Raw genomic sequence first — 15856 nt, forward strand, 5'->3', positions numbered from 1 at the left:
CACTGGATCATCATAACATTTCTGGGAGTCTGGACTGTGTGACCAAAGCTGAGGGACCTGCCAGAGCTCAGTCATGAGCCTCTGGCATCTTCTGTGTCTGGAAATCTGAAGGCCTCACTGGGGCTTTGGAGAATAGGATCCGGTTCTGGCTGAAATATGGAATCATAAGACAGAGAAGCACTTGACCAACAAATGGACAACATATGCAAAGGAAGCTGGGTAAATCATTAGGTATTTTATTATTAGGAAAAAAAGCATCACTATACACTGAGATTTTAGTAGGATATGATTTTAAACTCCGAGACATCTGGTTGCAATAGAAATGCTATTTCTGTTGTCTTTAACAATCAGTAAGAAATAGATGTCTGTTCTAAGCTCCTTCCTTGTGAATTCTCAAGGAGCCAGGCTTCTGTTGACCTGGGTCATTGGCTTCCTCTTTGGAGTTCAAAAGTCCATAGACAGCACTTCTACCTGTTGCAGATAAAACACGTTTTCCCCAAATAAACAGCCCATATAGTTTTTTTTCCTGTCTTTGTAACTGGCTGTGGGTTACTCCTCCACTCACCTGCACATAACTCTCCCTTAGGTCTCTCTCCACACTGACCGGCTGCTGTACTCTTTCTCATCTTCCAACACAGACCTCTCAGAAGGGCCCTACACAAATCACAAAAGGTCCTGACTTCCCATGGCGTTTCTCCATTTCCTCCCTGGGTGATTCATACAGTATTCCCTGAGCACACTGCTGCGTATTGATTGTGTATTTTTGGATTCTCCAACTTCACAACCCCTGAAACACTAGATAGATCTTTTTGCAAGAAACCACCTTAACGGACAGTGGAAAGTTGATGGCCCTTGGAATCTACTTTAAAGACATGTGGGAATTTGGGCAGCAGGGGGCGCTCTCCTAGCAAAGTGAACATGACTCACTTGGCACCAAGATCAGAGGCCATGCCTTCTCTGTCACAATTAGTGCCCGATGCTGCTGAAGAACAGGTTCAGGCTCTCGTTTTCACACCATGCAGAGACCCTGTGTACTTCTATCTTTTAAAACTTTGGCTACTGCGTTTACTTTATGGTATCATTTAGAAATGTTAATGTGGGGTTCCATGTACAGTGGTGCTGTACCCCAAAGTGCTCCTTCCATGTTTTGTTACCGAGATTTTCTGGAATTTATTTTTAAAACCTTAATCACATCCATGTACGTACCCTCAAAGTCAAGAAGAGAGAAATGGATTCCTTTCAGGTAGAGCTGCAGGAGATAGTGAGTTGCCCAACGTGGATGGTGGGAACTGAACTTGGGATTCCTCTGTAAGAGCAGTATACATTCTTAACCACTGAGCCACATCTCCAGCCTCCTTTTCTGGAATCCAGTGCTGGGTACATTGTGTATGAGCGTGTTGGAGTGGATGTGTATATGTCTGCCCCTTCCTAGATTCTGCATTTACAAACCAACAAACTTCCCATAGGGATTTTAAACACAAAGCCATTCAGTTGGAACAGAGATGTGGCAGTTCTCATGAAGACATTTGTACATGTGTGCCTGTGCATTTGGGTGTTAATGTGTGTTCATATGTGCTTCTGTGTCTGTGTGTGTGTGCGCGTGCCCCAACATTTTCCTATGTGTCATTGTCAATTTGTGGGTCTGTGTATGAATTCATGTGTGCATTAGAATTTGTAGGCATGCTAGTTGGTGACAGGGGGACGTGTCTTTCTGAATGAAAGCAGGCAGAGGGCCAGATCTGCATCCTATGGAATTCCAGCTCAGAGTTCCTACTATTATGCTGCTGTGAAGGATCTCCTTACAAGGTCAAGCCCAATGGCTCCCAAGGGGCACCAATGAAGTGGGCCAAAGTTCAGTGTTCTTTGGACCTTTGCATTCTTGAGCACAAAAGCCCCAGCCTCTCCTGGTGCTGAGCTTCTAGGATGCAAATGTTGTTTTGTTATACTACGCAATCACCTCTGGCTCAGTGCTCCTTAATGTAACCCAAGGGGCTGAACCGTCCAGGTCAATTCTTTCTAATACCTGATTCTAAACCAAAGGATGCCCCATCCTAGATTCCTCTCTGTCTTCCCTCTACTGAACTCTGCTCTGCTTTGGAGACTCTCTGGAGAATGCACCCACATTTCCTGTGGATTCCTTTCCTGTAAGAAGTTTAAATAATGAGCCTTTAAATTGGCACGGGTGTGTGGTGGTTCTCACGAAAGTGTGGGAAGATGCGAATGGCACTTGAGTAGAAACAGAACTCAAGGGATGGGACTTTGTATGCCCCACCCTGCTCTTCCTTCCTCTATGAAGAACAGAGAAGTGGAAGTAGAATTTAAGCTTAGAACTAAGAGACCGAAAGTACTTAAAACTTTGAATATCAGACCTCAGGCTCTTCTCCTGTCTTCCCAAGGAAGGACCCCACATAATCTCTCATTCCATAAACCTCCAACACTGCATATCCATCCTAAAGAGTCTGCTGTATGTTGTTGTTTGAATGTAAAATGTCCCCCATAGGCCCATGTATCAGAACCCTCTGCCCGCAATTAATGGTGCTGTTTGGGAAGATTATAGAACTTTTATGAGGTGGAGCCTGGCTAGAGGAAAGATGTCACCGGGTGGGAGGGCTTAGAGTTTGCACAGTCTGACCCCACTTCCTGTTCTTTATTTCCAGACTGCTGAGGCTGTGTGATGGGGTGGCTTCATGCTCCTACAGCCGTGCTTTCCCAGTCATGATGGGCTGTAATCCAAAGGGTAAGCCAAAACAAACCTTTTTTCCTGTAGGTTTTCATCAGCATGCCTTACTACAGCAGTGAGAAATTAACTTAAGACATCATCCTTACTGACACTGTTCCTTTAAGACCACACTTGGATATGGAATGCATGCTTGCTCTTGGGTACAGAGCATGGGAGTTCTAACATGGATGATGCAGTTTTAATAAATATCTGTATTTTTGCGAGACACACATACAAAAACCACATAGGTATAAATTCACAATCTAACTCTTGGTGGTGGGGGTAGGGGATCTGCCGTTTCCTTATCAAAGTAAAACATGGCTGGGAGCACAGAAGAGCCAGCTACTTTTTCTCCAGAAGCCTTCCAAGTGGCTGCAAGAAACACAAATCAGGCCATAGAAACTCTCAATGTATATTGGCCTGGGAACTTAGATGGCTGGGAAAGGATAGTGCATAGCAATACGGATGGCACACCAAGGGCTATCGTTGCCATGGTTGCAATGAAGTCACAAAGGCATAATAAAAATGTACACGCTACACAATTATTAAATCTATTCTACAATGCACAGCGAGTACCTGGTTAAAGCTGTTACATGTAAGGAAGATGTGGGACTCTGATCTCAGTGCAGTAGATCAAGTTTGTCAATTACTGGAGAAAATATATGCATATGCATGCATTGCTTCCAAAATGCTGAATGAACTAGCATGCAATACTTTTCTGACAGATCATGAGAAACAAACCTTTCTTGAATCTTACAGAGTGGCTGTCATACATGCTCTGCATGTTCACCCTGCTTTGCTCAACCCTTGACATACAAAGATTCATACATGTCCTTTTCATGAGGAGAACCGTGTCTCCTTGGGTGCACTGCTTGCAAATATTATCATCCAGCCACAAGCATCCTCATGGTGATCTTTCCCTCCTACTTTCTTTTCTACTTTCCCTCCTCTGTCTTTTATCCTTTTAGCCAGGGAAAGATCAGAAACTTACCTACATTCCCCATGGTTTCATCTCATTTTCCTTTTTTAAGCCATATATTTCATTCCCAGGGCTGTGGTAGATGAGTAGCCATATTAGATCACAATTGTGGAAATTGATGTGCTCCCTAACGTTTTCTACATCATCCTTCCTTCCTTCCTATCTCACCCCTCCCTCCTTCCCTTCATTCCTACCTTCCATTATATCATCCTTTCTCTCCCCTCCCCACTCCTTCCTTTCTTGAATTCACTGAAATTCTGGATACTCACTTTTTACTTACTGTTTCAATCAGCTTTTATCTTTGTAGCCAATGGGGTGTGTGTGTGTGTGTGTGTGTGTGTGTGTGTGTGTGTGTGTAAAACTCTCAATTTTCTATTTTACAATACACAGAGAAAGGTTGAGCCTTGTGGGAGGGTTCTTTTAAATACTATACATATTTGGCATTACACAAGGGATAGGGGTGGGAGCAAAATTAAACATTTAGTCTGTCTTTACAAAAGAAAGCATCTTCTCTATTCAAAGAGTCTCTTCAGCATCTGCTCCCAGAAGTCTGCAGAGAGAACACTTTACCCATAGATTTGGATATGGGTCCCTTTTCTTGGCAGGGGCCCTATTTCTGAGAGCTCCTGTGAATTTGGCATTATCTGGTCCTAGTTGAGCAATGAGTAAGCACTAGAGGAATTTTCCACGGATGAGCTGGTTGTCTCTGGGGTGGAAACGTTATATGTTCCTGCAAAAAAAAAAACAAAACAAAACAGCATCTCAGCCTCAAAGACAAAAGTTCAGGCACTTTGTGGGGCATATCTCTTCTAAGGAACCAAGATGAGCTCTGGTGCAGCAGCCATGCCTAGAAACAAACCCATGCCTGCCCTCCTCCCTAACCCAACATGCCAGAGAACAAACAACGGAAGTGCTGCCCGGAAGTGCTGTCCTCGAGCATGCGCAGCAGCCACCAAGCGCGCTAACTATACCACACACCAGCAGTCAGATTTTCACATGGACCGGGAAGATCTCAATGTAGGAAGTCTCTCCGTAAGACCCCACATGCATGGACCTGGGGGCTTCTACACAAGGAAAGCTTTCTGGTCCCCTTGCTTATCTTGACTTGGGGACATCCTTAGGAAGGAATAAACCATTGAGCCGAAGATTCACAAAGGGAAGAAAGGGAAAGAGAAGATTAACCATAAGGGAAGAAGAGGCAGGATGCAAAGAGGGACAGATACTGACAGAAGTACCATGGACCAGGACAGCAGGGAGGGCAGTTGGCATGACTGCTCAGCCTTACGTGGGCAGACAGCAGGCACTGTGCACTGTGCTTGGGGTAGATAAACAGCATACACCGCGCAAGGGAAGAGTTGAAATGACTACTACCCTACCATCAGGAGGATGAACTGCCACTGATAACAAGGTGTCCATCATTGCCTTGGGGGACCTTTGGGGTTGCTGACAACATAAACCAAAGTTACAGTAATTAGCTTCCCGCCCCTCCCCCAAATTATCCAGAGCAAGGCAGTACCAATGACCTACATAAAACTACCCAGCAGCAGTGACCAGGAATCTCAGACCGTGATACACCAGGAACAAGGCCCACACCCCAACTTAGACCTGGATCATTCTAAAAAAACAAGTGTATTCTAGTGGCCTGGTATTTGCAAAGTTTAGATTCTGTGTGTTATGTTGTAACTTCTGCTCACTTCGTTGGAAATGCTAAATACCTATGCTGTGCAATAGTTTTGATGTTCTAAAGACTCGGTCATTTCATATTTAGGTCAAATTAGTGACTAATAAAGTAAAAGGGACAATCTCCCAGTCTCTTGAGTGATCCCCCAAATGGAAGCAGGAACCATACATCCAGTGGAGGTTTGGTCTCCACAGACTTCTCAGAATATTCAGACTCCGATATATTTGATATCAAATGTATGGTAGCCAGGGTCTGGAAGTACACACAGTCTAAGTTTGCATTTGTGAGGTCTATCTGGCTATAAAGAGATGGAGGGGCGTCTGGGAGGTGGCTCAGGAATAGACGGCTTGCTTAGAATGCATGAGAACCTGGCTTTGATCCTGAACACTGAAAAAGAAATGAAAAGGACGGAGTTTGGACAGTTATTTCCTTGTGGGACGGGGAGTGTGGTCAGCATTCCCTGTGGAGGGGCAGTGTTACAGGTCTGCTCTATCGGGTGGTATGCTGGGACTGTCCTGTCAGGGGTAGTGTTCTGGAACTGTCTTGTAGGAGGCAGTGGTTGGGACTGGGATTTACATTTTGATTAGCGAAGATCAGTTCTGAAGTCATTAATGCTATCTAGTTCCTATTTCCCAGGTTGAACTTAGAAGTGTCCAATGGAATGTCTAGGCTGCATGATACCTCATGTATGTATACCCAGTTTATAAATGTCAATGCAAAACAAGCTCATAAAGGCGAAGAACAACCTTGACTTGAATTCTATAACCAAAATCTCCATGTTAATTCTTTGTGTGACACAGAAAAGAATTCTGTGTTGGACAAGCCCAGAAACTTGCAGGTTCTGTTTCTATTTGATAGACAGATCCCCAGGGCATGACAAGATTCCTAACATCTTTGTGACTTTACATTAGTTACCCTTTTACATTTAGAGTAACTGCCTCTCTTTAACCACCTCCTGGTTGCTTGTGAGCATGTAAACAAGTTCCAGCATTCAACATCTACCCTAAACACAGTAGTTTAGGTCCCTGACAAGAAGCAGGGGATGGAGGCAGGAGTAGGTCAGGGCCAGTATGATCTGGTCCACCTGGGAGTACCTAGTAGTCACTACATACCTGTTTTACCAAAAAGATTATTAAATCTTCGGGATATCGGAGAACTCATCGAAAACACAGGTGTTGATGAACCTAAGGATGTTGACTAGAAGAGAGAGGGAGAAAAGATAATCACAAAGCAAGTCTGGGAGATCAAGGCTGTTTTGATCTCTTGGAGGGTTTGGCTTGCTGCTGTCTAGTGGCCTCTTTCTTGTATTTTAAATGCTATTTTTGTCAAGTGAAGGCCAGTGTATGGGATGTTCTGGATTGGAAAAATAGCTTGTAAATATATATGAGGTGTGATCCCCCTCCCCTTTACCCATCCCCCTCTATTCTTTCACTCTTCCTTCCTCTCTACCTCTCTCTTTCTTTCCTGCCCTCTTTTCCTTTTCCCTTCCCTCCCTCTTTCTCTTTGCCCGTTCCTCACCTCCCTTTCTTTTTCCTCCCCTTCCCCTCCTCTCCCTCCTTCCCCCTCCTTCCCTTTTCTCTCACCATTTTATCTTTCTTTCTTTGCTAAGGAACCCTGGTTATAACCCCAAGGTAAGAGATAGTCTACTTCCTATATCATATCAATGGACTTCACAAGAATATGAGCCAAGAAATGTCTTCATGGCAGGCTTACCTTTGAGTGTTGAGAAGACCACCTTGACAATGAAAACTTATGCAGCAAAGCTTCCTGTACCTGTATTATTTAAAAGAAGCCAGGGTCAATACAATAGACTTTGGGCATCTTTAGACATTTCCAGAAGCACAAGAACTATCATTGTTCTTACCTTCTGATCCCAGAGGCAGCCAAAGAGCAAAATGAAGAGCCCCTGTGGAAAGGATTAAGAGCTGTGTTTTAAGATTCAGTTCCAAAGAAAGCTTTAGTAAGCAGGTGTTGAGTCTGTCCCACCTCTTTCCCAAATCTGAGTGGATGTGATAAGTCCAGAACATGATAAAATTGCAAGAAACAATAGTTATGCACTGAGGAGCCTTAAATGATCGATGCTAAGGGAATCATTTCTATTTTCCTCCAGTCATGAACAGTATTTCCATGCAGGTTATGCTACTAAGTACATGTTTCTAATCCATATCATTCTTCATTTTTCCCTCTATGTTGTGAAGACAATCAATAATTTCTGTCCATAGGAGCATATCTTGAAAGCTAAGAATCTTGTAGCTTATAACACACTGTGGTAGGAGTTGGGATTCACCCATTTTTTGTCACAAGCATTCAGGAACAAGATGCTTCCTTGTTGTCCATCTTTCTCTCATAGCTCATCTAACAAATTGGCACCCACCGTAAATGACTACATACTCTAGGAAAAAAATGTCTGAACATCACCAAATAGATTGGCACATACAGGGAGTTCATTTTTCAACGTATCTTTCCAGAGAAACTATGTGGTACCCAGCATCTATTTCCTTCAATTGTCCTTTGAAAACATGCCTTGGACCAAGGTATTTATTAGACACTAGAGGGAGATACACTGACTAACAGGAACCTGTTTTCACAAAGCTTGTTGATGCTCACATAGACTAAATGGAACCCTGACTTGACTTAGTGGCAGTGCTATATTAAAGAGATAAGACTAAGGCAAGATTATCTTGAGTAAACAGCCTCATCTAGTTTAGGATAGTGACTCTCCTCCTACTTGTATTACAGGGACATTTGGAACCAAGTTATAATGTAGGTGATAAAAGGTTCAAGGTTCCATAGAAGCATAGGACTCTGTCGCCTTGTCTCTTTGAGTGCTTGTAATTACTGTTCTCTAAAGCTTAGGTCTTCTGTGCATGAAAACCTTTCCCCATTCCTCCTCTTGTTTGTGTTTCTATCATTAATTTATCCCACAAGAATGGGCCCTTCCTGAGAGCCTGGTACCCTGAGCTTACCTGAAAGGCATTGAGGAGAGTAAATATGATGTGGAACACAGCATTGCTCCCCTGGATCACTGTGGCCAGACCAAAACCCCAAGTGAGCCCCAAGAGTGGCGTGAGGACTCCAATGCTCTTGCTGATCTGGAATAGGCTGCTCTTCTCCTGCTTGCCTGGCTTGTCTCCGACGGAGGGCCTTAGGATCTTGGTGATGACCACAACTGTGATGCTCACGTTCACCACCACAATAATCAACGCTGGGATGGCAAAAGCCAGCAGTGCTCTGGTGTCCTCCCAGTTGAGCCAACATGCATTCTTCCTCATGTAAACTTCCTGTGGCTGTGTAACCCCCACTGTGATGGATGAGATAATGAGTGGACAGCCATAGCCTAGAGAAAAGGCAATGGCTTTCTGCGTGGACTTGCTCGCGTCATGTAGAATGAAAATCAGCCGGTAGAAGAGCATGAGGCCCAGAGTTAGCATCCAGAAGAAGACACTGAGGTAGAAGAAGTGAATGAAGAATGTGGCGGCCACACAGGCTGTTTCGTTGAGTGGGTAATGCCCATCATGGATAGCACCAGCCACAATGAACCAGATGTCAGCAATCAGAAGGCAAAGGGCAATGTTGACGATGCAGATGTGGCGCATATAGGAAGTTCGGTTCTTGGTCACTGATTTCCACACCATGGCTTCCACAACTAGACAGGCAGCTAAGCTGACTATGGAAAAGCCCAACCCGATGTAAGAAATGATATCCAGAAGTATTTTTAAAAGAGATCCTGGGTCTGGGGAGTCTGGGGACATGAGAATGGAGAATGACGTCAGGTGGTTACACTTGCAGAAGACTCTGTCCCTATTGTCCCTACCATCATCTTCCACAGTGCACCCACTGCTATCCCAGCCCCCTGTATTATTGGCAAGGCTGAAGTTCCAGAAGACACACTGTGGCTTGCCACCCGAACGATGGTTGTTCTTGAATGTCATAGAAATCCTAAAAGGCTTGACGATATTATGGCTGACAGTGGTGGTCATTACTAGGCTGTTGGAGGGTGTCTTTCTCTGTCCATCCTGGGCCAGGATGGCTTTGAGAGTTGGGAAAGCCACAGTAACGATCGATGAATCAGGCTGCAAGCTTCCCAGCTGACACTCATCAATGGCTACATCACCCCATAGGTCAGAGTCTGTGAAGACAAATTTCTGTTGGTACATTTGGGCGTGGCCACGTTTTATCACCATGCTCTTCATCTGAACATTAGGGTGGAAGAGGAAGGGAGGGGTGCTGTCTCCCAGCTCGAGCGCTTTGGAAAACCTCTCCACTGACTGCAGGAACTGAGAGCTCTGGTTGCTCTGTTGCTGTAGTAACTTCTCCCAGGAGTTCAAGGTGGACTTGTCTAAGATGACATTAATGGTAGCAAGTATATCCTGCAGGCGACAGGAGTAGAGGGTGGGGAATGAAATAATTTTTCAAGACAAAAAAGACAAAGCAGACTTACTCTGAATCCTGGTTGGTGCCCAAGCAGCGGGGAAAAAAAAATCTCTCCTCTCCTCTCAACAGAGCTCAACAGAGGCAGAGGCCACAAGGCTGTAGGATTTTGCTGAGTATTCAGTAACAGTGACTGTGAGAATCACTCCCACACTATTGAGACCTATTTAGCTGGCTGGGAGAGATCTTATTAACTATTTTTTGGCTCTTAATTATTTTTGTAAACATATACACATTCACGTGCATATGTGTCAATGTGTGTGTGTGTGTGTGTGTGTGTGTGTGTGTGTGTGTGTGTGTGTGTGTGTATGTGTGTAGGTGCAGAGGCCAGAGGTTAACATTGGGTCTCTTTCACAGTAGCTGTCCACAGGGTCTGTCACTGAATCAGGAGCTCATGGATGCTACATGATTGGCTGGCTGGGATACTCCAGGGAGTGTCCTCCTATCTGCTCTCCCAACACTGGGATCCAGGCCCAGCACCCATTTCATCTACATGCATACTGGAGACATCCCCAGACATTCCCCCAGGCCAGTGATTGACTTTGCTTTAAATCTCAAGCCTGTGAAGGATTTTGGTAGGTGGCAGGTCACCAGCAAGAAAAAGTCTCAGAAGATCCACGCTAGCCCTGAGCATCAAATAAGCTATGAAACTGTTTCCAACGGCAGTTTTATTGTCTGATAAATAATTTCTCTTTCTCATAAGCTTTGAGCCAATGCTTTTCATTTACTCCCTTCTCTTGAAAATATCTTTTCTCCTATTTTTGCTTTCTCTGACTTAGAGAAGAATAAGCCTATGGAATAGGTTGAGTTACCACTCTTACAGGACATATGCTGATACCCAAACCTTGAGAATGTGACCTTATACTGATAGATAGCTTTTATATATGTAATTATTATTTTAAGGATCCATTCCAGCCAGCTTTCACTATCGACTTGACACAACATAGAGTCACAAGTGTAGCCCAAGAAAAAGTCATGATAGAGGGGTTGCCTAGAGCAAACTGGCAGGTGGGTGTGTTTGTGAAAATTTGTCTTGATTGCCATAATTGATACAGTTCATTGTGGGCAGCACCATTCCCTGTGCAGGTGGTCCTATGCTATCTAGGAAAGCAAGCAAAGCATGAGATCATGAGCCATCATCAGCATTCCTCTATGGCTTCTGCCTTGACTTTGCTCAGTGATGGGCTGCAGCCTGTAACCTTTCCTCCCCCAAAATGCTTTTGGTCATGGTGTTTCTCACAGCAAGAAAATGAACCTAAGGCAAGATTTATTCTGAATTATCCCAGTTTATCCCAACTCTGATATATCTTTACAAAATCCAGATGAGAAAAAGACTTGGACAGAGAGATTCAGGACAAGTACAGCAGGAACCAAAGTATACCTGGTATCCCCAGAAGCTAGAAGAAGGGAAGAAAGGTTCTTCTCTAGCACTATCTCTGGGAGCATGGCTTCGCAGCCATGAATCGCCTTTAGTACAGTGACACAATGTATTCTGCCCAAACTACCCATCCCATGCTAGGACTGGCCTCACCCACACATGTAAAGTTTTGCACATTGGTACTAGGCTCCATGCTTGTTGGCCGCTTGTTGGGTTTAGCCACTAGGAGTCAGGCAATGGAAAAATGGGATGGGAAGAGTTGACATAAATCATCCATGCTGTCCTCTTACTCTGTTTTCTTCAAGCCACTTTTTTTTTTGGTTCTTTTTTTTTTCGGAGCTGGGGACTGAACCCAGGGCCTTGCGCTTCCTAGGCAAGCGCTCTACCACTGAGCTAAATCCCCAACCCCTTACTCTGTTTTCTTCATCCCAAGCTTGTCTCTGCTAAAAACTATACTGGCCTTCAAAATCTATAGCTTCTGAGAAGGGTGATCTCCCCTAAAATTTCCACTATCACTGGAGTTGTGTGAAATCCGATCTTTTGTCTATAGTGTGGTAATGGCTTATAAAGACTGTGGCCTCTGAGTGTCCCATCCCCACCCCTTATGTGTTTTATCCTGACTTACCTCTGTATGTTTCCCTTCATTAAAGTTTCTACATTTGAACAATTATGACCTCTCTTTTCTCCCCCAAACAAGTACCTCACAGTTTACAATCAATGTAAGACCTTTGAGACTCTTGTCTTGGCTTCCTTTCTAACACTGTTAGCAAAATACCATGACAAAAAACAATTTAAGGGCCTGTAATTTTCAGATCACAGCCTGTCATGACAGGGCAGCTGACAGTGGCAGGGTCTCAAGAGATCTGGTCATATTACAGCCACAGTCAAGAGCAGAGAGCAGCAAATAAAGGCATGCATGCAAGTGCTCAGCTCATGTCCTATACTCGTACCCAATTCAGGATTCCCAGCCTAGGGAATGGTGCCACCCACAATTCAGATAGGTCTTCCTAAATCAATTAATTCAACAAAGACAGTCTTTGACAGACCTTCTCAGAATCTGACTTTAATCAAGCCAGTATTTTACAAGCGTACCAAGAGGCTTGACTCCTAGGTGCCAAAGTGACACCATCATACCCACTTTGCACATATCTTGTAACCTCTAAATTACCAGTTTTTGAGAAAACTAGCAGGAATTCATTCGGTCTGAACAAATAAATGAAAGCAGGGATTCTTTAAAGATATCCTAAAGCCCTCTGCTCTCCTGGAAGCCATAGCCTACAGAGCACACTGTTCTATTCTTGTATCCAAGTCAGCGCTCTGAGAGAGGCTGTGTGGGAAGGGGTGATGCTTTCTGCACACAAATCCAGAGGTGCCAGAAGGCAAGACCCCCAACTTCCACAAGCCTTAAGTACACTTACCCTCATCATTTCTGAATTCACTTGAGTGGGAACTGTTGAAAGCAAATCAAGGATGCTGATGATGGCTCCCAGGCTCCCGGGCGACGAGCGTATATCCTGTTCTTCCTTCCCAGTGCTAACAGAAAGGTCCCGCAGGTATTTAGGGAGCTTCTGATCCTGGGAGGGGCTCTTGATCAAAGCCTAGTTTTTAAAAAAAAGCAAATGAAATTATTTTGATCCAATAATCTGGAAGCTGTGGTTTCCTTTTTTTCTCGGTACCCATTTCAATAGTATATACTGTAAATTAAAGCCTTCTCCCCTTAAACTCTGTGCATAGCCCTCAGAATGGAGAAAGCTTAAGACCTCATGCAGAAAGCAGAGTTAAACATAGTCCAACCTGGAAACTAACTAGAAAGAAAGGAATGGGAGGTATGTTGCTAGAGAGTTAAAGTAAAATAAACTAGTCACTTGTACATATCTCACACTCTTATTTTCTTACACTACTTATACTTCTGATTATGAATATGATTGTCCATCCATATTTTATCATTCTATATCTGCTATATCAGTATAATTATTAAGAGTGTCCTCCTTTACTTTCATAGTTCCCAAAAGTGCTATGCAAGCTGCCAAGGGAGTGAAGTGAACTGTAGTTCTACAAAGCTGTGAAGCCTATGAATCTGTAAAGCGGCCAATATGGTAAGGTATCCCTAGATACGTAGATGAGTGCATCAGTGGCACTCATATCTTGGTAGTAACCAACTGCTGTCTAATTGGATTTAAGGTCCATTCAACAGCAGGGAAATCATGTGACTCCTAGAAATCTAGCCAACAACTCGGGGCTAACAAGGTCATGCATCTTAGAGGACGACCTCATATCACCACTTCACTGAAATGTAATTCCTAGCTGCATCTTAAATACTTACACATATTCACACAGATAAATGAGGCATCCGACCCTCATGAACAAATCTCTTTTCAATAGACAGAAACCATTACAGAAGCCCATTATTAGCCAAAATGCAGAAAATGACTACTCGTGGGGTGTCCAGTCCAGTGGCTGCATCTATAACCCAACATATGTATCCAAGGCTCAGAGAAGAACTGAGGAAGGAGCGATGGAAAGATTGTAAGAGCCAGAGGACTTGGAAATCATCTGTGAGATTGTGTCGCCTAAAAATAACCAAGAAGGCTTCATCCATGATGCCTCAGTAACATGGGTGCCTCAACAAGACCTGCACAGGGACAACAATAGCAGACATGCTAACAGGTAAGGCGGAAACTTCACAGGGTCCCATGCCTAGATGAAGAACTACAGGCAGCTAAGGGACACTGAGAGCAGAGGAAGTAGCCTCATCCAGGGATGAATTTCCTAATTGGCTATCCAATCTCAAGTGGTCAACCCTGAAATCATATTCCATACAAGCAACATTAAATGAGAAGACGTGTGTGTGTGTGTGTGTGTGTGTGTGTGTGAATAAATATATAAACTAAAGAAAAACAGAAACAAGGGGAGATTTGGAAGAGAGAAATGGAATGGGGCAACATTAAGTGATTATATTTTAATAATAAAAACATTATTATAAAATAAAAAAGAATTGTCCCGTTTTTATTCTCAGAGTATCTTGATTCAGATGACAAACTATATCATCTATTTGTACACATCAGCTTTCTAACTATCTTTTTTTTTTAAGACAGGATTTTTCTGTATAGCCCTGGCTGTCCTGGTACTCACTCTGTAGACCAGGATGGCTATGAACTCAGAGATCCGCCTGCCTCTGCCTCCTGAGTGCTGGGAATAAAAGCTTGCATCACAACCATCTGACTCTATCTACCTTTTCAACTCCTTAAGAAGTGTGAGTTGAAAAACAATTTTTCTATAGAAAACCTTTGATGAGTACCCACTTGTGAACATGCAGATATTTGTTTTATTTAAATTCTTTATACTAGGGCACTTTCAATACTTTCCTGATCATTTGTTACTGAATCTCGTTTCTGTAGTATCTCTTTATGAAAATATTACAGGTATTTGTCATCAGAAACACTTGAAAGAACTTAGTAAGAAAAGTATAATACACCAGCACTTGCAGGTCTCAGACGTGAGGTGCTGCGTATTTTAGGTTAGACATCCAGGCGAGCCTAGAGAATGACATACCTGTTGTTGACTTCATGGTCAAATGTAAGTGTTTTTAAAGCAATTCTAGGTTTCATTTTTGAAATGATTAGTCCTGATTGTTAACATGCTGGGATTTAGAGTCATCACTGAAACAATCTTAGGGCATATCTAATAGAGAGTTTCTAGGCTGAGTTCACTGAGGTGGGGAGACCTACTCTAAATGTGGCTGGTGTCATTCCACAGACTGGGGTTCTGGGATTGAAAAGATGAAGTCAATGTGAGCATCAGCGTCATCTCCCTCAGCTTCCTGACTATAGATGCAATGTGATCAGCCTCCTTCTGCTCCTCCCTCTTCCCTCTTCACCTTGATGGTCTTCACTCTTTAACTGTGAGCTAGAACAAAATCTTTCTTCCTCTAAGTTTCTTTTGCTGTAGATTTTTGTCACAGCAATTAGAAAAGTAACCAGTACAATATGTGGCCATACATTTCAGAGTGATACATGCCCAATTTTTCCAAGTGCTGAGAATTCTACTGAGCCAGGGAGATACCCATCCCCAAGGATTTACAGTCCAGGGTTTCAGATTTACCTTGGCCAACTGGAGCAAACCATTGATTGGGGCTGATATGCAGGCCCTTGTCTCCTCCTTCCACTGGGAGCCTACACATTTATAAGTGACGGTTCCACCAATGGTCTGTCCAGGGCTTCTAGAAACACCTGCAAACTGGCACAGCTTCTGGATGACTTTCCCAGGTTCCCCAATACCTATGATGGGATCCTGGCATGTGATATTCTTCCCTGCGTCAGAAACATGGAAATAAAAGAGACAATTAGGAATTTCTTTGAGCCATAAATAAGAATGAAGTTGTGTCATCTGTAGGGAAATGGGTATAACTGGAGATAACCCTGTTTACCAAGGATTTAAGGTCAGAGATAATACCTTCCTACCTTAATGGACAGGCCCAAGTTACCAATATGTACAAGACTGTACACACAGCATTCAAATTAACTTGTTAGAACAACTATGGAACCTTTGTGTATCGGGGGCTCCAGTGACAAGGGAGCCATGTATATCACCTGGTCTTCTGGTGACTGGGGAGGGTTCTTCCACATGAATTCTCATAGAAACAGTCACACAGATCACGGTTTCTCATCT

General features: G+C 43.5%; 1 protein-coding gene across 10 annotated transcripts in view; it reads right to left on the reverse strand.

The window, feature by feature from the left end:
• Nucleotides 1-215: 215 nt before the first annotated feature.
• The window catches only part of Adgrf5 (adhesion G protein-coupled receptor F5), a 113185-nt gene continuing 97544 nt past the window's right edge, over nt 216-15856 (reverse strand). For 7 of the 10 annotated variants that reach the window (XM_063266632.1, XM_063266631.1, XM_008766833.4 and 4 more), the window contains 7 exons: nt 15290-15498; nt 12607-12786; nt 8346-9749; nt 7244-7285; nt 7093-7152; nt 6492-6576; nt 216-4428 (listed from right to left, as the gene is read on the reverse strand). In XM_063266632.1, coding sequence (XP_063122702.1) covers nt 4349-4428; nt 6492-6576; nt 7093-7152; nt 7244-7285; nt 8346-9749; nt 12607-12786; nt 15290-15498 — 2060 coding nt within the window. In that variant the 3' untranslated portion in view covers nt 216-4348. Of the gene's footprint in view, nt 4429-5074; nt 5142-6491; nt 6577-7092; nt 7153-7243; nt 7286-8345; nt 9750-12606; nt 12787-15289; nt 15499-15856 lie in introns of all 10 variants that reach the window. The other 3 variants (XM_063266630.1, XM_008766834.4, NM_139110.2) reach the window with 2 other exon arrangements.

This window comes from Rattus norvegicus, chromosome 9 (genome assembly GCF_036323735.1).
Source record: "Rattus norvegicus strain BN/NHsdMcwi chromosome 9, GRCr8, whole genome shotgun sequence".
Taxonomy (NCBI): domain Eukaryota; kingdom Metazoa; phylum Chordata; class Mammalia; order Rodentia; family Muridae; genus Rattus; species Rattus norvegicus.